Source organism: Myodes glareolus, chromosome 6 (assembly GCF_982192425.1).
Source record: "Myodes glareolus chromosome 6, mMyoGla1.1, whole genome shotgun sequence".
Taxonomy (NCBI): domain Eukaryota; kingdom Metazoa; phylum Chordata; class Mammalia; order Rodentia; family Cricetidae; genus Myodes; species Myodes glareolus.
Window position 1 is genome coordinate 54,785,427 of NC_142031.1, and position 24,173 is coordinate 54,809,599.

Below are 24,173 nucleotides of genomic sequence, written 5' to 3' on the forward strand. Positions count from 1 at the left end.
GAGCTGTTTTTTTGTGTCTTTTTTTAAACTCCCTGAATTCTTTGATGAAATTTGTTACTGTCATTTTAAATTCTGTATTCAGGTCTATCTAGGTAATTCCTCTTAGCTGGAGACACGCTGCAGTGATCCACTTCCTTCAGCTATGTGCCACTGCCTCCAATTAATCTACTTCTGTTTTGAATACACTAGTGGGTCAGAACCCCCATGGTCTAATCCACCCTGGAATGTCCCTCACTGATACACTTAGAGGCTTGCTTCCCTAAACTCCTATGAGTCTCTCAATCTGAAGTCAAGATTAACCATCATGAGGCTTCCTCAAGATAGCCTGCCGGAGGCTCGGGCAGGTGTTGGACGTGACTCCAAAGGCTGTTCTAGCAGGAATTCAACGGTGTGGCTGTCCCCTTATTTCTATCACCTCCTGGGGGCAACAGGAGCTCTGGAAACCACACAGACAGCCACGTGGACCTTTCTTTTTGTGGCTCTGATGTTGCGAGCACAGACCCCTGAGCACTCTTGTGGAGGGGAAGTGTGATCTGTGGTCTGTGGAAAGATCCCTGCCTGTGGTCCTATGTCACTGTACACCCCATCCGGCCCCCTCACCCATCTCAGTGTCCAGTCCCAGCTGTTGTCCGTGCCCTTGAGTTCCTAACGACTGACCTGTGATCTCCCCTGGACTGGTGTGTTAAAGTTATTCTCCAAGCCACTGTCTTTCTAGTGAGTGGTCTATGTCCAGCCCTGAGCTGTGTGGCAGATTCCCTCTTTGGTCCTTTGCTCATGGGTCTGTTCGGCCCTCCCGCTGCAACACCTTGATATAGGGATGGGCTTGATGGTGCAGCATCCTAGTGAGCTGCCCTCCTACAGGAGGTACTCACAATTCAGCTGATGCCCAACACAGAGCCTTCTTGGATTCGTCATACATTATTCATTAGCATCTTCACACTTTAAAGAATGGGATCATTCAAAATTCAGTACGAGATCTGTAAACTTTGTCTCCTCTCGATTTTTCAAATTTCGGTGGCATCTCAGGAAAGCCCTAGCTTAGAATGTCGTCATCCTTTCTTTTGGAGTCTACTTTTCTAGGATGGGGGTGGGGGGCTTTTAAAAATACACTTCCTTTGGTACAATTTAGGTTGAGACTGGTAGGTTTGAATATAGAGGTAGTAAAAGGTCAAAAGTAGTCAAAAGTAGTTTTGTGTGTGTTAGGAAACCAGATAGTTTCCTAACACACACGCACGCGCGCGCGCACACACACACCCCTCTGGTGACATCTTGAGTCACTGTCATGGTCAACAAACCTATGCATTCCTCACTAAAACCTTTACTTTACTCAAACTTTATTTTGACCCAGAATCCTACCTACTTTCCAGGATCAGAACCACTCACACTTGCGTGGTTTCAAGGCAGACCCTGGCCGTTTTGAGGATGACCAGCCCGATGGGTGAGGAGTCTCTGGAATGTCTCTGAGACGCTATGTGCACCGTGTTCTTCCCACTGTAAGACTGGTGTTGTAGGGTTAAGGAGAGGACCACAAGGTCATGTCAATCTCATCCAACCCAGTCAGGGGTGCACCCCGACACCTTACCTGACCACTGTGACACCCACAGAGTGACTCCAGCAGAGACAGTGTGACATCACCCTGCCTCCCCTCCTCCCTGTGCACCTGGACAGGCGGGCCCTGTGGGCAGCCCACCCTGGAGTCGGAACTGTGCTCCTTCTATGCGGGGAAAGTAGCCACAGAGGCCAGCGGAACTTTCGCGCACAAGATACGTGTCTTTTCTCTTTTTGATTTTGAGACAGGGTCTCCCTGAGTGTGGTCTAGCCTGATCTGGAAGCCGGTGCCCTCCTGACTATCTCCCAGGTGGTGGTGGTTTTGCCAGCATGAACTGTCATATCTACCTTGAGCTTTTTGTCAGCTACTTATCTGTTTAGTCTTTTTCTTTCGTGATATTTTTTCTGTTTTTGTGCTTGCAAAAGGCATTAGTCTTATATTTGGGATCATAGTTCATACAGCTGCTCAGAGCACTCAGATGTTGGTGTGTGCTCAGCTTTTGAGTGGTTTTGCACATTGCCAATGCAAGTGAATCGTCTTGAGCCTGCCCTTGGCAGCTCCATGGCGGCTCCATGGTGGCACCATGTCGGTTTCCATGCTTCTCAGGACCTCTGCTTGTCTTTGATAGAGTTAGCCATTTATCCTATGCCTGCTGGTTTCTTACATCAGACCACATTACTGGACTGAGGATCTGGGCATGGCATGTATTCTGTGTAGAGCCCCAGTCCCTCTGTGTCCTCTCAGCTGCTGTCCAGGGAGGCCCATGCACACATGCCAACCAGTGCTTGTGCCAGCATGCTGCCTAGAAATGCTTTCTCTTTGCTTCGGTAGTAAGGAGAACATGAATTCCTACTTAATTTCCCAGTTCTGTTCTAGTATCCCGGGATTTCTAGCCTCTGTGCCTCGCTCATCGTTAGCCTCCTACCGACAGGGGTGCCTTGAAATTGGCACAGATAAACAAGTGATGGATGGGGAAGATGAGCACACTCCTTAAGCAGCTGCGTGCTCGTGTGTACACACCCGGAGGCCCCAGGGGACCATTGGGTACCCTGTTCTGTCATTTCCCATCCCGTTCCCTTGAGATGGGGGTCTTTCACCAAACCCAGAGTTCCTCATTTTATGACTAGGCTTTTTACCAGGGAAGCTGGGGTTTCCCTTTGGGGTTCTTAGTCTCCTTAATAAGAGGATGTACAAATGAACTCAAGAAGCAAAGGTCTGTTTTATTAGAGCTTCAGAGAAGCTGTTGGCAAAAGAGATTAAGGGAAAACCATGCCATTGATGTTAGGCATAGGAAAGAAACAGCTTGTAAGAAAGAAAAAGGCATCCCCAGGAATGGGTTTTCCTGCTGAACTGAGAAAACCACCCCGAAAGCATCCATCAGGAGGCAGTGTATTGTTTATAGTCCCCGACCTTTGTAGGCTTTGTGTCGAGCGTGCTCTACTCACTAGTGGCCACCAAAAAGAAGGGCTCCTACTTTTCTGCAACTGGGCTTCTGTCACATTTTAGTCCTGATATAACTGTATTTGTTCCTGCTGTCCTACCCCAGACTGGCAGGACAGAATGCCCCAGGGATCCCCCTCTAGTGCTGGGGTAACCGGCAGGTGCTGGGACTCCAGACTCAGACCCTCATGTTTGTGCCTCCAGTGTCCGTTCCCCTGAGCTGTCTCACCAGCTCCCATTGTCTCTTCTGTCTTTGATTATTATAATTATGGACTGCCTGTCTATGGAGAGCCCAGTCTAGAAGAATGGATCGCAGCACCGACCATTGCATGATCTCTCTTGAAGGTAAGGAGAGAGACTCACAGGTAGTATAGGCATCCAATGCCACACCAGACTAGAAGGAGTTTTAGTAAAGCATGATTGACAGTTACTCTCTGTAATTCAGCTCAGGGCCTGGAAGCCCGAGCCTGTGTAGCCCTTGAGTCACGTGGATGTGAGTAGGGACTCTGACACGAAACAATGCTGACCGGTGATGTACAGGCTTTATCACGAGTCCCCATCTCCTAGAAGCCCTGACAACACCAGGGGCAGAGCGTGCATGCTGGCGCTAATGTCACTCTGTCCGGATCCCGAGTTCATGGAGTAGTACTGCCCACAGTTAGGATCTCTCTACATCCATTAATGGGATCGAGATAATCACTCACAGGCTGCCCAGGCGCTTGGCTACTAGGTGTTACGGTAGATCCTGTCAGATTGATCCCCCAGGTTCTCGGGGGCTGCTGCTTCTGCTCTTCAAGAGAGGGAGAGAGCACCATGGGCCACACTTCAGAGAAGGAAAAGAAGAGATGGCTGACGACTCAGAGATGTCACAGGGACTCCATAGAGCACCGGGCACAGAAGCTGAGCACAGAGGGCAGCTAGGGTGTAGAGATGTAGTGAGTGGGGGTGGCAGTGGACCTTCACTGGGAAGAAACAGGAGCAGGACTCTTCCCTGAGAGCAGTGGCTTGTGGGAGAAGGTCATGAGATCAGGAGAAGATAGTAACACCCTTTTCTGTCCCTTCCCCTCTTTGCTTTGAAGATGTTTGGGTGGAAGGGCCTGGAGATGAGTTGTTTCTGGCAGACATCCCCATCTTTTAGCCTGCTAACTGTCTTCCCTGGTGGACGGTTTGTCTCTTCCAGCTCTTTCTCGTCTTGAGTCTACTACTCTCCCTCCACAGTGTACGTCCCTTGGCGTCACTTCAATTGTGCCTGATACCTTGTCCCACAAACATTTTGAATGACTCGAGTCATGCTTGTAATTGACCAGGCACCCTTAACACAGTTTGTTGTTTCCTGGAATTGGACAGTCACATTAGGAAAACAAAGTCTGTGGGGTATTCTGTTTTGTTTTTATGGTGCTTTGTGGTTCCCTTAGCAAATTCCTGTTGTATAAGTTTGTAGCTGTGCAGAACTTTGTGAAATCATATTCAGGGCATCCCGTGTGTGTGTGTGTGTGTGTGTGTGTGTGTGTGTGCAAAAGCCCTGATGGCCTCACACGATGCAGGCATCTTTCTTCCTGTGTCCTATTGGTGTCACTCTTGGAAGCATGGTTTGTGCCTAGTTCAAAGTCTGTGTACATCACAGGAGACGATACAAAAGTGGCACCTCAATTGGGAACCTGATTTGCTTTTGAAGTTGCTTATGGGGCAAGGGCAGGACCAGGGGCAGTGGCAGGGGCAAAGGTAAGGGTAGAGGCTGACCTGTTCCATGCCCAGCGCAGTGGAAAGCCTCATTGTCCAGGGGTCAAATGGAAAGCAGGGATAGGCGAGAAAGGAAGCCAGACAGTTCAAGCCCTCCCAGCTGCTCCAAGGGAGACTGTAAACAGGAAGAGAAGCAGGTGCTAAACCTGGCGAGGGAAGACAAGTCTTGGAAACAACGAAGATGGGATAGGGCCATGGCCTGGGACAGACTGTGGAGGAAGCAGGAAATTGCTTTTTCCCAGACCAGAACCTATAGAGGATATGGACTTGGGAACTCAGGCCTCCGTGGATTCAGATGAGCTCTTGTCTGAATTCTGTAACCCACATGGGCTGATGTTCAATCTTGGGCCATATTGCACAGCCAATGACCAAGCAAGGTTTTGGTATTTGCTTCTTGCAAAGGCCCCAGCTGTTGGAGAGAATGTCTTGGAGGGACTACTTGTCCCGTTTGTCCTCTGCTGGTGTCTGTCCTTCCCCTTGCACTCTCAATGGGTTATTTTCCAAGTTCTTTGACCGGACATATGTTAATGGCTCTTGCTTACCAAGCAGGCGTTATCTATCTTCTCATTCTGCAGTTTACAAAAAAAAAAAAAAAGGATAGAAAGTTCCTCAGTCTTCCTAAATCACCTAATATGCGGCAGAGCATTGAACCCAGGTCTGTTTAACTCCTCCCCTGTGAATGCTTTGCCACAGTGTGCTGCAGAATCTGAACCCTGTGCCTGGATGACACTGTCCACAGTCTTTCCCCCACCTCCACCCTCCAGGATCAAGAAATCAGGTAGCAGAGGCTGCCTGCTGGGGCCATTTCCAGTCTTGAGTATGAAGCCTACCAGCCCTCAGCTTGAGGGAGTCTTGTTAAAGTCTGTGAACCCTTTAGGACCAGTGACCCTTTTTTAATCAAAGCATAGTCTTTTTGTACAGTGCAAAGTGTAAAGGGGAGAGACAAGATGAGGGATTTAAACAGGAAAAGACGCAGAGAGCCCTACAAAGAGCAAGCAGTCAGAAGACTATGGTCTATGATCTCTAGACCTCAAAAGATACCTATGTTGGCATTTAAATAATAATAAACAACTCAGGGTATATGGATATGCTCTATATGGACACACCCCCGGGGTAGGAAAGGGCTATAATCATAGTGTCCTCTTGCACCTTCAAAGACTAAGGAACCCCGAGATCCTCTTGTGCTCTCTGCCTTGACTGTATTAGGGCACATGTTTTAAGTTTTCTTAAAGGCTCCACTTCATCCATCTGAAAGTCATTTTATCTGTGTCAATGACTCCATTGTAACAAGGGAAAATATCCTGAGTGCAGAGTAAGTTAATTGCAGCCATTAACTGCCGTGGGAAGCCGCTAGTCCATCCCTGCTGCCACCCATTCCCTGCCCTGAGTGCGAGTTAGTAGCCCTTACTCCTGAATGATTCCAGAACAAGGTGGCCACACCCTTTTCTCTGTGGGCTCTGCTCCTGAGGTAGGGCTCCTCATGTGTCTGCTGTGTTCCCACACCCCACTGGTCATTGTATCTTACCTGTTTATGTTTGCAGTTTGTGCTGGCTCCGTTTGAGTCCCAGGTACTCGTTCTCTCTCTCAAGGGCACTTGGTATTGAATCCAGCTAGCAGTTTGTCCTAACTGAATGTTTGCACACAGGCACTCAGTGAGCCTTGGCTGACTGAACGTGAGGAAAAGTGCACACGTGTAGATTGGCTCTGGCACCAACTACAGAACAAGGTGGCATCATGGGATTCTTCTCTGAGAGCAGTGGTTCTTGACCTGTGGGTTATGACCCCTTTGGGGGGTGCATAATCAGATATCTTGCATATCAGATATTTATATTGAGATTCATTACAGTAGCAAAATTACAGTTATGAAGTAGCAACCAAATAATTGTCTGGCTGCGGGTCACCGCAACATGAGGGATGATCCTTCTTTTTGTATGTTTTTTGTATTTTTTTCATTGTTTTTATTGAGCTCTACATTTTTCTCTTGTTTTCCTCCCACCTCTCCCCTCCCATTCAACCCTCTCCCATGGTCCCCATTCTCCCAATTTACTCAAGAGATTTTATCTTTTTCTATTTCCTTTGTAGATTAGATCCATGGATGTCTGTCTCTCTTAGGGTCCTCATTGTTGTCTGGGTTCTCTGGGATTATGAATTGTAGGCCACTTTTTCTTTGCTTTATGTCGAAAAGCCATTTATAAGTGAGTGCATATGATATTTGTCTTTCTGGGTCTGGGGTACCTCACTCAATGCGATGTTTTCTAGATTCATCCATCTGCCTGCAAATTTCAAGATGTCATATTTTTTTCTAATGTATAATACTCTATTGTGTAAATGTACCACATTTTCCTTATCCATTCTTCAGCCGAGAGGCATTTAGGTTGTTTACAGGTTCTGGCTATGACAAACAATGCTGCTATGAACACAGTTGAGAACATGTCCTTGTGGTACAATTGAGCATCTTTTGGGTATATACCCATAAGTGGTATTGCTGAGTCTGGTGAAAGGTTGTTTCCTAATTTTCTGAGAAGTCACCATACTGATATCCAAAGGGGCTGTACAGGTTTGCATTCCCACGAGCAATAGAGGAATTTTCCCGTTACCCCACAACCTCTCCAGCATAAGTTGTCATCTTGGCCATTCTGACAGGTGTCAGATGGAATCTCAGAGTTGTTTTGATCTGCATTTCTCTGATGACTAAGGATGTTGAGGATTTCCTTATGTGTCTTTCAGCCATTTTAGATTTCTCTGTTGAGAGTTCTCTATTTAGGTCTTTACTCCATTTTTTTATTGGATTATTTGTTCTTTTGATGACCAATTTCCTGAGTTCTTTGTATATTTTTGAGATCAGACCTCTGTCTGATATGGGGTTGATGAAGAATTTTTCCCCATTCTGTAGTCTGCCATTTTGTCTTGTTGACCTTGTCCTTTGCTTTACAGAAGCTTTTCAGTTTCAGGAGGTCCCATTTAATTGTTTTTCTCAGTGTCTGTGCTACTGGAGTTATATTTAGGAAGTGGTCTCCTGTGGCAATGCATTCAAGTGTACTTCCCACCTTCTTTTCTATGAGGTTCAGTATGGTTGGTTTTATGTTGAGGTCTTTGATCCATCTGGACTTGAGTTTTGTGCATGGCGATAGATCTATGATATTGATCTATTTTTATTCTTCTACATATTGATATCCAGTTATGCCAGCACCATTTATTAAATATGCTTTCTTTTTTCCATTTTATATTTTATGTATCTTTGTCAAAAATCAGATGTTCATAGGTGTGTGGATTAATATATGGGTCTTTGATTCGGTTCCATTGGTCCTGCTGTCTATTTTTATGTCAATACCAAGCTGTTTTCAGTACTGAAGCTCTGTAGTTTAAAGTCAGGGATTGTGATGCCTCCAGAAGTTCCTTTATTGTACAGGATTGCTTTGGCTATCCTGGGTTTTTTGCTTTTCCATATGAAGTTGAGTATTGGTTTTTTGAGGTTTGTGAAGAATTTTGTTGGGATTTTGATGGACATTTCCTTGAATCTGTAGATTGCTTTTGGTAAGACTGCCATTCTTACTGTTAATTCTACCTTCCCAAGAGCATGGGAGATCTTTCCTTTTTGTGGCGTCTTCAATTTCTTTTTTCAAAGATTTAAAGTTCTTGTCATACAAGTCTTCCACTTGTTTGGTTAGAGTTACTCCGAGATATTTTGTGCTATTGTGGCTATCATGAAGGGTGATGTTTCTCTGATTTCTTTCTTGACTCATTTATCATCTGTGTACAGGAGGCCTACTGTTCTTTTTTTTAAAAAATTAATCTTGTATCCTGCTACATTACTGAAAGTATTTATGAGTTGTAGAAGTTCCTTGGTAGAATTTTTTGGGTCTCTTATATAAACTATCATATCATCAGCAAATAGTGAGAGTTTGATTTCTTTTTCAATTTGTATCCCCTTCATCCACAAGGAATGGTCTTACAGGGTTGTCATGTTAGGAAGCTTGAGAACCACTATCTTGGAGTGATGAAGCGTTGTTGATATGAGATATCATAGGGGAAAGAGGAAGACTTCTGTATGATCCTTCCTCATCTCATCCTTCCATGAAGTGGGATTGTCAACCGCACTGCACACATGTGCAGACTGAAGCCCAGAGGGGGGTAAGAACCTGTGTGGTAGCATTTATGGCTGATGGGTTGGAAACATTAATTCTGTCCTAACCCAAAACACACAGGGTTTTGCCCCTGCCAGCTTGCTCTGCACCATGTTTCTGATAAGAAACGCTAAGTTCTCTCTTTCTCCTGATTGGACTGTGTGATGGTCAGTCTTTGTAGCTGGGGAGGACAGGACTTGGAGCTACCCAGAAGACACACGTCTGGGCATGGCTTTGAGGGTGTTTCCAGAGCGGTTTTGATCACTGAGACCACATTCCCGAATCAGACCAGAAGATCTGTGGTTAGAAGTTTCCTCAGGTATCTTTCACTCTTTCTGAGATGCTGGAACTGTTGTTTGCTACCGTGGCATCGTAATTCTTTCCTTTTTCCCTCCTGTCTATGTCTTTGCCATTATGCATAGAGTCCTCTGCTAGAAGGAAGAGGGTAGAGGATCTAGTCCTTGCTGTCTGCTCTCACTTGGGGGGTGCAGGTATTCCGGATCGCCTCATTCAAAATGGGATTTAGGTGAGGAAGGCTATGTACCCAACCTCTGCATCAATGTTGATCTTAGGAGGAGAAGTGACGAGTTCAGACCACCCGAGGTAGTATTAATGGAAAGTTGCTTGCCTCCCAGCTTGGTAAGCCTCAGTTTGGAAAGCTGACTACTAGAATCACAAAGCACAGGACAGGATGCTTCAAATCAAGTGTCAAGGGCCCCAAGTGAGAATTTAGATCTCCAGATACATGGATTTGTTAATGCAAACAACAGGAAGTCTCTCAGGAGTGGAAGGGATCTTTAGACCAGCGTTGACCTGAATGCTTGAAGTTCACCTCATCCCTTCCCCCACAATCCTCTTGGCTGTCTGGCTCAGCATGGATGATCAAACAGCCAGCATGGCTAATGCAGTATAGCCACCGTGCCACAGGGACCAATGCAGCATAACCCCTGTGCAACAGGCAAACACAGATGAGCAGGGACGCCAGTCATGGTGGCTTGGGAATGTGACAGAGGAAGTCCCGGGTTATCCTGAAACATCACTGAAGGTCTGCTGCACACATTTGACTCCCTTGAGTGAGCCTGACTGCCAAACACCCTCTCTGTCCAGAACTGAACATTCTAGAAAATGGGCTTGCTGAAGGCGTTTCTGGGGAAATTGCATGCCTTATGAGGTCAGGAAGGGCCTTAGAGATGGGCTTCTTTGGGTCCTTTCTTACAGATGTTTCTCTGTCACAAGCTGGAGAAAAGTCAAATCCAAGCAGTTGGCTCCCTTAACCAAAGACTCTCTTTCATGGTTACCCTTCTAGAAGGCACTTTAATCAAATGCACCTCAATGGCTTGAAGGGAAGGATGGGGGGTGTGCGGTTCTTTCCAAGTTTGAGGATCAACACCAGAATGTAAAATTATCACCCACGGACCTGAGGTGGGGTCCCCCGGATAGACCTCCCCAGAGTACCTTGTCTCCATCCACGGTCGTTTGCCCTCCACGATGGTCCCATTGTAACCAAGAGGAGTGGTTTTCGCTATGTTTCTGTGGGAGCCACAGGAGTGAATCTTGAATGTGTGTTTCTCCTTTCAGACTGCTCTGCGATGACAACAGCCAGGTACCGGCCCACCTGGGACCTGGCCCTTGACCCGCTGCTGTCCTGCAAGCTGTGCCTTGGGGAGTACCCGGCGGAGCAGATGACAACCATCGCCCAGTGCCAATGCATCTTCTGTACCCTGGTTGGTCTCTCGGCTCCAATGCATGTTCATGGAGGTTGCTGGTCTCACTTCCAGACACACCAAGCCACACTTGGGGCTGAACTTTGTGGGAGCCTAAGTGTCCATTCAGACTCACACAGAATGAGAGGGATCCTTCAGGCAGGTGGCTGAAGTAGATGCTTTGCATGACAATGGCTTGTCATACGGGAGTCATCATTTAGCAGGATTGTTGGAAGGGGCAGCAGAACGGAAACACCCGACACAGCGTGCATTCCTCTTGCTAGACAAGAACGTTTTCCGTACCTCATTTTCAGTTTAATGATAAGTACACACTCGACATTGTGGCAGGGTTAACCTGAGGACTGTGAGCAGCTACAATCTGTAACCGTTAGTGCTATCTTTCTCTGTTGAATACTGAGTGACAGTGTCTATGGCTTGAGGCCAAATTTTCCTGCACCGTAATCAGAATTTCTTGAGGCCAAAAGATCTGTTCTCAACATGAATAGAGACTCCTAATTCAAGAGGTTTGGGTTTGGGTCTAATTCAGACACGAAAATATTTTTCTTTTTTTTCTTTTCTGTTTTGTTTCTGAACATGTGTGTGTATATGTATCTGCTATGTGTGTGATAGTTTGTGTGTGCGTCTGTGTGTGTGTGTACTGTGTAGAGCAGAAGAGGGCATCAGATTCCTAGAACTGTATTTATGAGCATTTTAAACCACTTGATGTAGGTGCCAGGAATCAAACTTGGGTCCTCTGGAAGACTAGCATGTGCTCTTAACTGTTGAACCATCTCTCCAGTCCAAACTTAGAATTTTCACCATAGAATATTATGATCAAAGAAAAACAAAAACAACAACAAAAACTCAGCAGAACAAAAGAGTGTAACATGAGGGCAGGCTTGTTGGGGTTTCTGTCCTGCCTGGTACCCCACAACCGGCAAGTCCCAAAGAAAATAACACAGAGTCTACATTAGGTTATAAACTGATTGGCCCATTAGGTCAGGCTTCTTATTAGTCCTTGTAACTTATATTAATCCATTATCGTTATCTATGTTAGCCACACGGCTCAGTACCTTTCTCAGCGTGGCAGCTCACATATTGCCTCTTCGGTGGTCTGGGCAGGAATGGCAGAGGGAGCTTCCTACTTCTCAGAATACTCCCAGTCTCTTTGCTCTACCCCTACTTCCTGTCTGACTTTCCCGCCTATACTGCCTGCTTGGCCAATCAGCGTTTTATTAAAATATGATTGACAGAATACAGACAATTCTCCCACAGCAAAAGAGTAGGTTAAAAATAAAGAAAACATTATTTATTTGTTTTTTTCTGATCCCCCCCCCGCCCCACTTGGTCCTGGGAGAACAGGAGTTGAAGGGACATTACCAGAGCAGGTAGGACAAGGCAGTGTTGACTAGACAGTGCAGGGCACAGTTGTGTGTCTTGGCTATGATGGACTGTTGAATGCGTTAGCATGCTGTACTGGGTGTGAAGACACCCTGTCTCGGCTTAAATATTCTCACCAGAAATAAAAAGCAAGGCAGACCAATGGCAACTACAAGAATAAACCCGAAGTCAAAAGGACATGATGCATGCTTAAATTGATCACTTCCCAATATTTACGTGCAGGGCTGGGGAGATGGCTCAGTATGGACAGGTTTGCAGGTTTGAAAACCTGAGTGCAGATCATCAGAACCCACAGAAAACCAAAAGTATAGCATGAACGTCTGCCATCTAATTGTTCCTACTTGGGAGATGGAAGGTGGGGGCAAGACGGTCCCTGGAAACTCAGGGGTCATCTAGCCTGGTTAGAGGAGAAGCAGTGAAGGCAGCCTGTCTGAAGGAGCTGCATCTCAGGCTGTCCTCTGCACACAGCCGTGTTCACACGCATGAATGCACCTGCTCCACACACACACACACAAATACACACATATGTGGAAGCATCAAGCCAGGCACCTTAAATATGCTGTTTCTGTTTGTCAGTTATATATATCACTACATCCGGGTGGCAAAAGAAAATGTTGCAGTCCCTTGTAACGGTATAGAAGGGGAGAGAGAACTCTCTTTAGACTGTTCTTGGAAAGTCCCATTGCTTCTGACTTTAATTGCCGTTCTGACTGCAGAGTGTGGGCAGCTGCCTGTGGAGCTGAGATGAGAACATGGCTGCAAGTCTCTCCTACCTTGCTGCCTGGGTGTCTTCATTGGCCTGCCCATGTCCAGAACCCTCTGTTTCCTTTATGCCTTCAGATCTAGGAGCCTGAGCCTTAATTAAGCCCACATCTCATTCCCAGAAGGCTCTAGGCTGCCTCTCAAAAGCAAGGAGACTTTCTGGTTCATTATGTATCCCTTCAAAACCTAGCTTAGTGCAGCACTCATAATAGCTAATCAATAAAGGCTCAGGACAAGAACTGAAGCGATTTGATCTCTCTCCGAGCTCACAGTCAAAGACACGCGGCTCATTAAAGCCCCAGGAAAGACTGGCATCAACCCGCTGGAAAGGAAAGTGCTTTTGATGTTTTCAGGAGGTGGGTGAGAGAGCAGGACAGGGGTGGGAGGAGCTGGAGACCAGAAGATGATGGAGTGGCTCTCACCGTCTGATTAATGCAGGGCTCAGATCTCAGCCAGCGGAAGAGCTAGCACTGGAGCCTGGCAGGGTGTGCTAGAAAGTTAGCTTTCTGCAGAGTGCGTCCCTCTTGCCCGAAGGGATATTTCTACAGTTCCCTCCGGTCCCCCAACACCGCTCTGCCGTGAGTGCTTTGGGACATACCTGCTTCTCTCCAGTTACCTGGAGCTGTCAAAGTCACAGCATGCTTTTTTGCTGGAAATACTGGTCTTCCTGCCTTCCTGCCAAGCCTTTCGTTTCATTGTTGCTTTTGTTTCCATGTCTAGAGAATTCTTGTAAAACAAAACAACAACAACAACAAAAAATAACGATGCTAACTCACGCTAAGGGCTTATTTAAGTCAAGGAATGTAAGACACAGCTGGCCACTGTTTTCTCAAAGAAGCCAGGTCAGAAGTACCAAGGAGGAGTGCTGTTTTGTGGCAGGTGTTGGAGATCAGCATCTTGTCTGTGGCTCTGGGGTGCGGAATGATAGGGGTGCCTGTGTGTTGACTGAGAAGGGTAAGCCGTGTCATCACACCCTGTTAGTTACACAATGTCTCCTCTGCTGGGGTCACTGGGGTCAACACGCCATGTCAGTTACACATTGTCTCTTTTGCTGGAGTCACTGGGGTCACAGCAGTGTGAATAAGCCATAGAGGAGCAAGGACCCCTTATCAGACAGACAGGAAAGCAATACAATTGTTTCACCCTGACAGAAAGCATCCTGCCTCAAGACAGAGCTGCACAGGGAATAGTAATGCCAGATCCAGAGAAGGAGGATGTTTTCCCACAAGATCCTCTCAATCGCATGGGTCAAGCTGGCACCATGGCTGGCCATTGTGTGGGGGCTGCGAGTCACTTCAGAAGGAGTGCCTAGCTGTGGAGGGGTGAGTTTGCCCTCTACCACTAACTGGCTCTGTGTTGGTGGTCGGGAACTTGGCAAGGTTTCAAACTTCCAGTCTTCTCTGGTCTTCATATCCTGGAATGAGAGTTGTCTATGATCACCACGGTTCGTGAGCGTTGTCTCTTTTCTGTCACTGACAGCTCCTTCATGTCTCTTTGTGGTGCATGTCAGCTGCTCATGCCCATGGCTTATGTCAGTCCCCAGCCCTTTGACCATCATCTCAGTAGGGTCTCTGAGCAGATGGGGTGACCTGGATGGTCATTTCATAACCACATGTCCCTAGATGAAGAAGAGGGGAAGGAATGTCACCAGTAACTGAACCAAAAGAACAATTCTTTCCCAGGAAAAGGCCCAGCCTTAGAACCTGACTCCTGGGTTAGCTAAGGTGTGTCCATCGATTAGCTCAGCTGGGGGCCTGGAACCTGTCTCCGATCTCTGGGCTAGTCTTGCTAAACCCCAAGGCCAAGCAGGCAGGGAATGGTTCTGGAAGAACATGGGATACTACTCATGGGGAGCAGTCAGAACATTCCTCTGAATGTAGAGAATAAATACTCTCCCTTACTAGGCTCCTCCCACTGCCTTGGTTTCCCTCTCAGCTCTCTCTGAAGTCTCTTGACTCCTCCATCATCTGGGGTTTAAACTGACTCTTGCCTTAGTCGGGCACTGTGGTTCTGTTTCCTGATATGGCTTTACTGATGGGAGGAGTCTTCAGGCATAGCAGGGTTGTATACCCTTTGACTTGTAGGTTTATCAGGGCTTGGAAAAATGAAACCGGTCTTACCATATGAGGTCAGCCTGCCCTAGTCAGAGAAGATTCTAGCAAATCGTTTCCAGAATGTTGTTGAGCGTAGGTACTATGGTAGTTGGAAAGAAAATGGCCCCCAAGAGGAAGTGGAGCTATTAGGAGATATGGCTTTATTGAAGTAGGTGTGGTCTTGTTGGAGGACATGGGTCACTGTGGAGGCGGGCTTTGAGGTCTCATATATGCTCAAGCCATGCCCAATGAGACAGACCACTTCCTGTTGCCTGCAAGCCCAAATGTGGGACACTGGGCTACTTCTCCAGCACCGTGATGATAGTGGACCAAACCTCTGAAAATGTGAGCCACTCCACTGAATGTTTTCCTCTATAAGAGTTGCTGTGAGTGAGGTAACCCAGACACAGAAAGACAATTATCACATGTACTCACTCATAGGTGGTTTTTAAACATAAAGCAAAGAAATCCAACCTACAAACCACAATCCCAGAGAACTTAAACAACAGTGCGGACACTAAGAGAGACTTACATAGATCTAATCTACATGGGAAGTAGAAAGTAGAAAAAGACAAGATCTCCTGAGTAAATTGGGAGCATGGGGACCTTGGGGGAGGGTTGAAGGGGGAAGAGGAGAGGCAGGGAGGGGAGCAGAGAAAAATGTAGAGCTCAATAAATATCAGTAAAACATGTATTATTAAAAAGTTGCCGTGACCGTGGCATCTCTTCATATCAACGGAAACCCTAAGACGGGCTCTTTTGTGCAGATACACATCACAGGAAAAACGGAGGAGTGCACACAGCCAGTGGTGTGAGAGAATTGTCTGTAATCTGTCAATCATGTTTTAAATAAACGCTGATTGACCAGGCAGGAGGTGTAGGCAGGAAAACCAGACAGGAAGTGGAAATGATGCAAGGATTGCAGGAGAATTCTGGGGAGGAGGAAGTTGATTCCTCCCATTCCTGCCCAGATCACCAAAGCAGCAGGATGTGAGTTACCCCACTGAAAAAGGTACTGAGCCACATGGCTAACATAGATCAGAAAAATGGGTTAATCAAGATGTGGGTTAGCCAGTAAGAAGCCTGACCTAATGGGCCGATCAGCATTATAACTTACAGAAATCTCTGTGTGGTTGATTTTCTCTGGGGCCTGCCGGCTGGGGGAACCAAGCGGGACAGAAAACACAAACAAGCAGGGCCCCCTCATGTTACAAGCCAGAACCAGACTGTCCTGCTAGATGGAGTTAGGGTCTAAGAGCCTGCTGGTTACCCTCATCCTGCATCCTAGTGTCCAGAGGTCAGGCCTCTTCTCTGGACCAGAGAGGGACACAGATGAGGGAACCAGTGAGCATCCTCGGGTTGGTTCACCATGTGGGAAACGGCTAGGTAGATGACTTCAGGTTCAGGGAGTGAGTGTCTGTGTCACGAGGTTGCAGAAGGCTGGTCCTAGCTGCCCAGGGGCCTGAACTGACTTTTGTGCTCCGTGCTCTGAATAGCTTCCCGACCCAAATGGGCTTCTCACATTCTCCAGCAACTGATTTATGCTGCAAGTAGAGCATTTCCATGTCCACCTCGGACTTTAGGGTCCTTGCAAAACTACCTCATTAATTAATACTTGATAGGAGGAATTGGGGATGATATGCATTGATGGTTTGGAGAGTGTGCTGGTTGGTTTTTGGTCAACTTGCCATAAATCTAAACACATCTAGGAAGACGGAACCCTAACTGAGAAAACGCCTTTATAAGATAAGCCTGTAAGCAGATCTATCGAGTAGCGTCTTGAGTGATGTTTAATGTGAAAGTGCCCAGTGTACTAATGGCAGTGTGCCACCTCCAGATTCTTGTTCCTGGATGGTATCAGGAAGCAGGCTGAGCAGTCCAGGAGGAGCAAGCCAGTAAGCAGCGCTCCTCCCTCGCTTCTGCTTTAGTTCCTGCCTCTAAGTTCCTCCCTGCAGTCATGGAGAGTTGCAAGCGGAAATAACCCCTGTTCCCGCCCAAGCTGCTTTAAGTCATGCTATTTTATCATAGCAATAGAAACTGAGTAAGATAGAAATAGTACCAGGCATGGGGCATTGCTGTGACGGACCTTACCCTGTAGCCTGGGAAGAATTGTGGAAGGACTTTGGAATTTAAGGATAGAAAATCTATCAATTGTTCAAACCTTGGTGAGATTGGTGGGAATTTGGAGGAGATGCGGATAATGGGAGGCCTGACTTGTGAAGTTTCCAAGGGAAATTTGAGAGTCCCTTAAAGACTGTAAGGGTATCGAGATAATATTTTGGATTTAGAAGTAAATGAAATCGTTGTTTGCCTGGGACAATAGATGCTGGTCATCTGGGGCTAAATAATCAGAATGGTGAAGAAGAGACGAGAATCACTTAGGCAGAATCTTGTGGGAAGTGTTTCCTCAGGGTCAGCACACAGAAGGTGTGGTCTAGAGACAGCTAAGGCTGAACATTGCGCTGGAAGCCAGACTTGGTAATGTGTAAGAGTCTTCCCATGTGGTACTGATTTTAAAAGCTTGAAGGGGTCATGGAGGGCTGCTGAGGCTTGTCACTAGGAGAGGCCAAGAGAGGCCGTTGGGGGAGGTACAACGTCAGTGACAGTATAAACCTAAGGACTGAGAGGTTCATGAAGAAAAATTGAGGCTTGACATTGTTCAAGTCCCCTTAGACAGCCTTTGTGAGGCCGTAGGCAAAGGTGCAGCCTAGCTATTGAGGAGACTCGAGCATTTTGGAGATGCCAATACCATGGGTTGATGACCAAGGACAGCAAGAGCTAGGGAGCAGATCCAGAGCCTAGGAGACGAACCATGTGTATTGTGAATGACAGAGCCAGGGAAGTGGACCTATCCGTGCCCTTTGGAGCCCAGAAGATCATGAGTGGGTCTCACGTGTAAAACGCTAAGCTCTTTACACTGTTGGACCTTGGTTTTGCTTTGAATTGATTGTGACTGTGGCCTGATTTTTCTCTGGGTGAAAGAATTTACTTTGGTTGTATTAGAGAGGCTAGGACTTAAAAAAAAAAAACAACTCTTTGGCTATCTTAAAGAGACTGAAGTTTTAAAGAATTGGCACTTTTTAGGACTGGTACTTTTAAAAATTGGAATGTCTTATGACATTAGTATTAATATATGACCTTGGGGATGAATAAGAAAGGAGAGTTTATGATTTAATAGGTGATCTGCTTGTATGTCAAGCTGACAAGGAGTCAACTGTGCTGGTTGGTTTTCATCAACTTGACCCAAACCTAGACGTATCTTGGAAGAAGGAACTTTGAGAAGATGAAAAATTGAGAGCATTCCTCCATAAGACTGACCTGCAGGCAAATCTCAGGGGTGATGTCTGAATGATTGATGTGGGAGGGGCCGGCCCACTGGGGGTGGTGCTACTCCTGGACCTGCTGGATGGTCTAAGAAAGCAGACTAAACAAGCCAGCCAACAGTGTTCTTCTATGGCCTCTGCTTCAGCTCCTACCTCCAGCTTCCTTCCTTGACTTCCTGTGCCAACTTCCCCCAGTGGTGGAGTGTGACCTGAGCGTTGTAAGCCGAAATAAACCCTTCCCTCCCCAACATTCCTTTTGGTCATGGTGTTTGATCATGATAATAGAACAGAAACTGAGACCGGGCATGATCAAGGCCTTACTGTATCCATCCTCGGTTCTGCTCCTAAAAGCCTGTGGCATGGACAGATTTCTTCATCTGGTATAAAGGATCAACAGATGGAGAAGTTAGACCATGTGTCACGAGTGTTGCTCGGCGTGCCCTGATTTATGAGTCTGCCTTCTATCAACAGCATCAAGCTTATTTTTATATGGGACACTGATGAACTGAAACGGCAAAAATGAACACACACACACCTGTTAGCAGCCATGCTGTGCTGTGTCCCACTGAAGTCTGAAGTCCTTGTTTGGTCCTGACGACCTGTTACGTAGAGCCCAGCCTAATGTCCTGGCTGAAGCAGGACGGTTTATTGATGTCCTTAATTCCTTCACCCTTCACTCAGAGCCTTCGAGAGCTTTATGCACAGTCTTCCAAGCTGGCGTGTGTATGTCCTAATATATAATATGACAAATGCCACAAACTTGAAGATGAGGTTCTTTGTGCAATAGGAAACGACAGCTCGTGTCCTGACGGCTGAATGTCACAGCCCATTCTCTTGAGTAAGCACGGTGTAGTGACAGCCACGTGTCACCAGAATTTGAACATCAGTGTACCCTCTTCCTATATATTAGAAAAAAAGAGGGATGGTCCCTGAAACTCTCGTGTCTGGTGTCCACTGCAGCCCCCAAGGGAGATGGGATCCTCTGAGGCAAACCTACCTTCTAGCCCCTGCTTGTCTGAACTTGGCTGTCTAGGCTTTTCCTCTACTTCCTGGTCCTCATTCGTGCCCGTGGGACCTGACAGTTACCCAGTGACTTCTCCTCAGATCTCCACCACCCTGAAGAGTCTCATTCCCTCTTCCCATCCTGGCTACTAGCCCGTCTGGTAACATCATCTGCGATAGACATTTGTGCCGTTGAACAAAGCAGAGTGGCGTGTCTCAGGGAGGCATACAATCTCTCTCCGTTTCTCACGATGGTCTGTAAGAACATGTCACCCCATATCACTTTTCCGGAACATAACAAGGAACTGGGGGCTTTTATGCAGGCATTTTCTCACCCACCGTGGGTCAAAGTCACAGCCCTTTCCTACTGTCCACAAGCCCAGGTACCACCTTCCTTCTTCCTGTTTTGTGGACTAATCCATCCCCAAACTGACCGTTGTGTTCTTTTAAGAGGCCTGTCTATGGCGTGTACAAATAGGTTCACCCCCATGTCCAGCGTTGAGAAGACCCTCTGAAGACTGTGTTCTACAGTCCCCAGCACATTGTCATCATGATGTCACAAACATAAAACCCTAGGTTTCACTATTTGGCGGAATGATCTTTCACTGTGTAAAAAATTCACGTCTACCTTGAATTTTGTTCAGAGGCTGAACAAAGCGAGTTTAGGCCTCAAGTGATGCCAGTCTAAGAACTGACATGTGATCCTGTGATGTGTGGTGATATGCTCAGACTTCCAAGCTCACTGCACATGCCAGCCTGTACCCTCCCCTGGCTTTGTTAAAGGCCCACAGACGTAGAGGGTTCCTCTGGCCTCAGTCTCTTCCTCGGGTCCCAGAATACTTCCCCGATAAAAAGATTATGTTGACTTGACCTTGAACCCCAGATAGGAGACAGATTAGCACCTGTTCCAGTCAGATCTCAGCTGGACTCTACACTGGTCCCTCTTAGTTCAGGCCCTTTGTGGACCCTGAAAGGTCTTTTCAGTAGGCAAGCTCAGTCCTCAGCCACCGTGTGCAGCCTGGGATGGTTTTCCCGTTCACTCTTCCCTGGTTCCCTGAGCTCCAGGCCCCGGATATCCATCCCCTATTCCCTGGATGTTGGAGAAGCCGTGGTTCCTGTGTAAGCCTAGAAGGGCAGCAGAGGGTGTGAGAATAAGATGCTGGACAGAGACACTAGGCACTGGATGGTCATGCTCCTCAGATGCTAGGTTGGTCATGTCATGACCAGGATGGCCACTCTATTTTAGATTAGTGGGTGGGGTAAGGTTGGGAGGTAGGAGTTTTTGTTTTAATAATTAAAGCCTTTTAAAATATAAAGTTGAAGCTAAGGAATTATAGGAAGTGAATAGGTAACTATCCATAGAGTGTCTTCATGGTGAGAGGCAATACCAGCCCTTCTGACCGGGAGGTTATCAGCACACATCCAGTGTTGAATGGAATCCGCACAGAAATAACCAGACACTGGCAGCAGACATGCTCATTAAGTACTCTTCTGCAGGTGAGAAAACTCTTTTTAGAAGCCTTGGGAAGGTCCAGGGAGGTTAGTATCTGTTATTTTTAACAAAACCTCTGTTGTTTGATTTCACAAATAAAGACTCAGGAGTCAGATGCTGGGGTGAAAACCTGCTAGCTCAGAGAGGCAGAGAAAGCAGTCAGCTGACCTTCCTCTTCGGCTGTCATCTCAGAAGGAGACTCTTCTCTCCCTTCTGAAACAAAAACTCCTCCCACTGGATGTCCCTCCCTTCTCCTTCCTGTGTGTCTCTCTATCCATCCTCCTCACTCCCTCTTACTCTTTGTTTTTTGTTTTTTGTTTTTTTTTTGCTTCCTGTTGACTGGTTGGTTGCTTACTCTGCCACTAGACCTATGGTTGCCTTTATTTAATCCTGCTTACACCAAATCAGCAGAGAGCTCTTGGATTAAAGGTGTGTGCTAGGGCGGAGCCACACCACAATTAGAGACAGGTTTCTCCAATAAATAACACAATCTCAGGAGTCAGAGTGTGATCAAACATCCCGAAACAAGTACCAGGTATAGCCGGTGGTGTTGGCAGAGCCGGGTGCCCGAGACCACACACTGCGTTTACTTTGGAGACACGGTGTCCCTATTTTGGCAGGAGCACAGACTAATAAAGAGGAGTCGTTTCCTTCTTATTTTTAAACATGTAAAGTCTGGATTTTATTTTTATTTCATTAATTTTCAGAGACGTTTCTATTTCGGAAGCTTGTGAGGGACATCAGGGCCTGTGGTCTTGGGGCCTGCATTCTTTGCCAGAAGAGGTGTGGGAGGCAGTTTACACGGGGTTTCCAGGGCCATCCAAAGTTCTCATGAAGCTGTCTTAAGAAGGCTGTGCTGGTCCACCGTCTCCTGGTGTGCCGTGTGCCAGCCTCAGGATCTGCAGCTCAGCTCTCTGCAGGCCTGTGTGGGCAGCTCGCCGCTGTCTCAGGTCACCACGTCCTCTACTGAGATACAGCCTTCGGTGACTAGGTTCTGCCTCAACCGTATGTGGATCTGCTCAGCCATGATTCCCCACTGCCTGGCACTGTGGGTTGTGGGTAATGGAAGAATGCTAAGCTTTTCTGACCTTCAGAAAACCTGCCATCTGATGGCGGAGAAACACAAAGGTCCTTCACTGTCAGCTCTGGAAATGCTGGGAGAATGCTGACGTCCTGCCTTCACCTGGAACAGTTTGTCTCTGAAGCGCACACATTGGAGAGTGGCGTTTCCCGTGTCGGCCAAGCTTTCCCCACACACTGGGCAGAAGGCTCCCAGATGATGGCTTTAGCCATTGTGACAAGAGGGGTTCATGGGCGAGCCAGCATCCAAACCTAACTGTGATTCCAGGGTCCTTGCTGCCAAAATGCTATTCTCAGGGCCCACCGCTTTGGTCTGCAGCTAAGCTACCCAAGTGGTCTTTGTTGACTATGGTTTGTGATTAACCCAGGCCACCCAGGTCTGAGTGAGCCACAGTGTCTGGGATCTTGTCAATGGGTTGATCAGCAGCCAAGCAGGCCCTCGGAGTCAAAGCAGTCACAGTTGACTAACTGGAGCGCCAGACCAGTTTCTGTGGCCACTGTTCCTTGGCAGGAAGCTTCTAGTGCAGTCGTGTGTGTGTGGGGGGGGGGGGGGGTTCTGGCCAATCACTAGAGATCTCTTTTCAACACTTCCAAACAGTTGGAAACTGCAATGCCTGGAATATTCTGTGACCCCACTCCTGCTCTCCACTCCTTTCCATAGTCCATGCTTCTTTCCTAGAGGTCCTTTGCTCCTGAGGCCCAACCTTTGATCTCCCAAGCATTTGTTGGTAGCAGGTGACACTGTACCCCGCTGTCTTGGTTTGTTTTCTGTTGCTGCTGTAAACACCATGACCAGAAGAGGAAGCGATTTACTTCATCTTGGAGATTAGACTTCGTCTTTGAGGGAATTCTGACTGGGCAAGAACTTGAAGCAGAAGCGTTGGAGAAGGCTGCTCCCTGGCTCATCCTGCTTTTCTCACATAGCTCAGGCCCCACCTTGTCTAGGATGGCAACCCCTACAGTGCGCTAGGCCTTCCTGCATCACTTGGAAATCAAGACAGCCGCTCATAAGTCACAGCCACAGGGCAGTCTGATTGAAGCAATTTTCTGGTTGAGTTAGCTCTTCCCAAGTGGTTCTAAGATTGTGTCACATTGACAATAAAAACTACGTTGTGCCTTTGTGTTGATCCAGATGTCAGTTTAGTGGATGGAGTCTTTTTTTCGATGGAAATTTTCTGATGGAACAGAGATGCTTCAAAAATGATTGGTTATGCTATGAGAGCCTCTCTCTCTCTCTCTCTCTCTCTCTCTCTCTTTGTGTGTGTGGGGGTGTACGTGTGTATATTTGGTGTGTGTAGATGTGTAGATGTGTATGGTGTGTGTGTAAGTCTGTGTGTGTGGTGTGCATGTGTGTCGTGTGTATAGGTGTGTGTGTGTGCACGCTCACGTGTGTGTGTGTGTGTGTGTGTGTGTGTGTGTGTGTGTGTGTGTGTATTAGTCTTCTGAGATAGGGTTTTACTCTCTAGTTCAGAATGGCCAGCTATATAACAAGAACTCACTGTGTAGCCAGGGTGATGTTGAGCTCATTATCCTCCTGCCTCATCCACCAAAGTTCTGGGATTATAGGCCTAAATCGCCAAACCCAGTTTAAGGAGTTAATTGAGGGAGAAAAAGAAGGAGAAATCACACAAGAAAATGGAGCAGACCTTGGAGTCAGGCACGTGTGCTCTGGGGGCGTAGTGCCTATGATGTTTGTAAAACACAGCTCTGGGCAGTGTTTGACTCCCTAAGCCCTCACTTTCACTGTAGTAAATGGTAGTGATAATACCTCCCACGGTTTCGGTTTTAGGGCTATTTATTGGACTAACAGAGGCAAATGACTAACAACAGTCTGCTATTTGGAAGGCGTTTGATTAAAAAAGATGAGAGCTACATTAGAAACGGTATCCATTCCTGCCTGGGGGATGTTTATCTATTGTAACAGAAGTTTTCCTGGTTGTCTAATTTGTGTGTGTGTGTGTGAGTGTGAGCGCGTACGCGCTCTCTTTAAGACATCTTTTTGCTATTAGGTTGGCAAACAAGGCTTGTGAGTCATGACCCACTTTGTGTCTGGAAGAGGGCCGGGGCTGGTGGTGATGAACGCAGGAGCAGCCACTCGAGTGAACAAATCAATATTCCCATGACATAATCCCGGTCTGTGCTACTCGGGGATGCAACCCTTCGGGCTGCTGAGCTTGCTTTTCGGGTTGCAGCCGCCCAGACGTGACTCACTGCTTGTGGCCATAAATGAGCCTTTGAACAGTTGGGAGACTCCCAAGGGCATCCATCTCTCACCTGATTTAATTGTCCTGTTTCCCCATTTAGAGAGAATGAGGCTGTGCCATTATATTGGACTGTGGCCAGAGTTGTCCGAGAGTTTTCTGAGTTCGGTTGGTTTGAGACATTCCAGGTTCCCCCAGAGACCCAATTAGATAGATTTAATTATAGACAGTAAAGCAATGATTTTGTTGCTAAGGATTTGGGC

At 47.0% G+C, this 24,173-nt stretch overlaps 1 protein-coding gene across 3 annotated transcripts in view; it reads left to right on the top strand.

Moving 5' to 3' along the window:
* Window positions 1–24,173, top strand: part of Rnf144a (ring finger protein 144A) — a 128,467-nt gene that overhangs the window by 77,838 nt on the left and 26,456 nt on the right. For 2 of the 3 annotated variants that reach the window (XM_048439810.3, XM_048439809.3), the window contains one exon: window positions 10,432–10,577. In XM_048439810.3, coding sequence (XP_048295767.3) covers window positions 10,443–10,577 — 135 coding nt within the window. In that variant the 5' untranslated portion in view covers window positions 10,432–10,442. Of the gene's footprint in view, window positions 1–1,684; window positions 3,335–10,431; window positions 10,578–24,173 lie in introns of those variants that run through there. The other variant, XM_048439808.3, reaches the window with a different exon arrangement.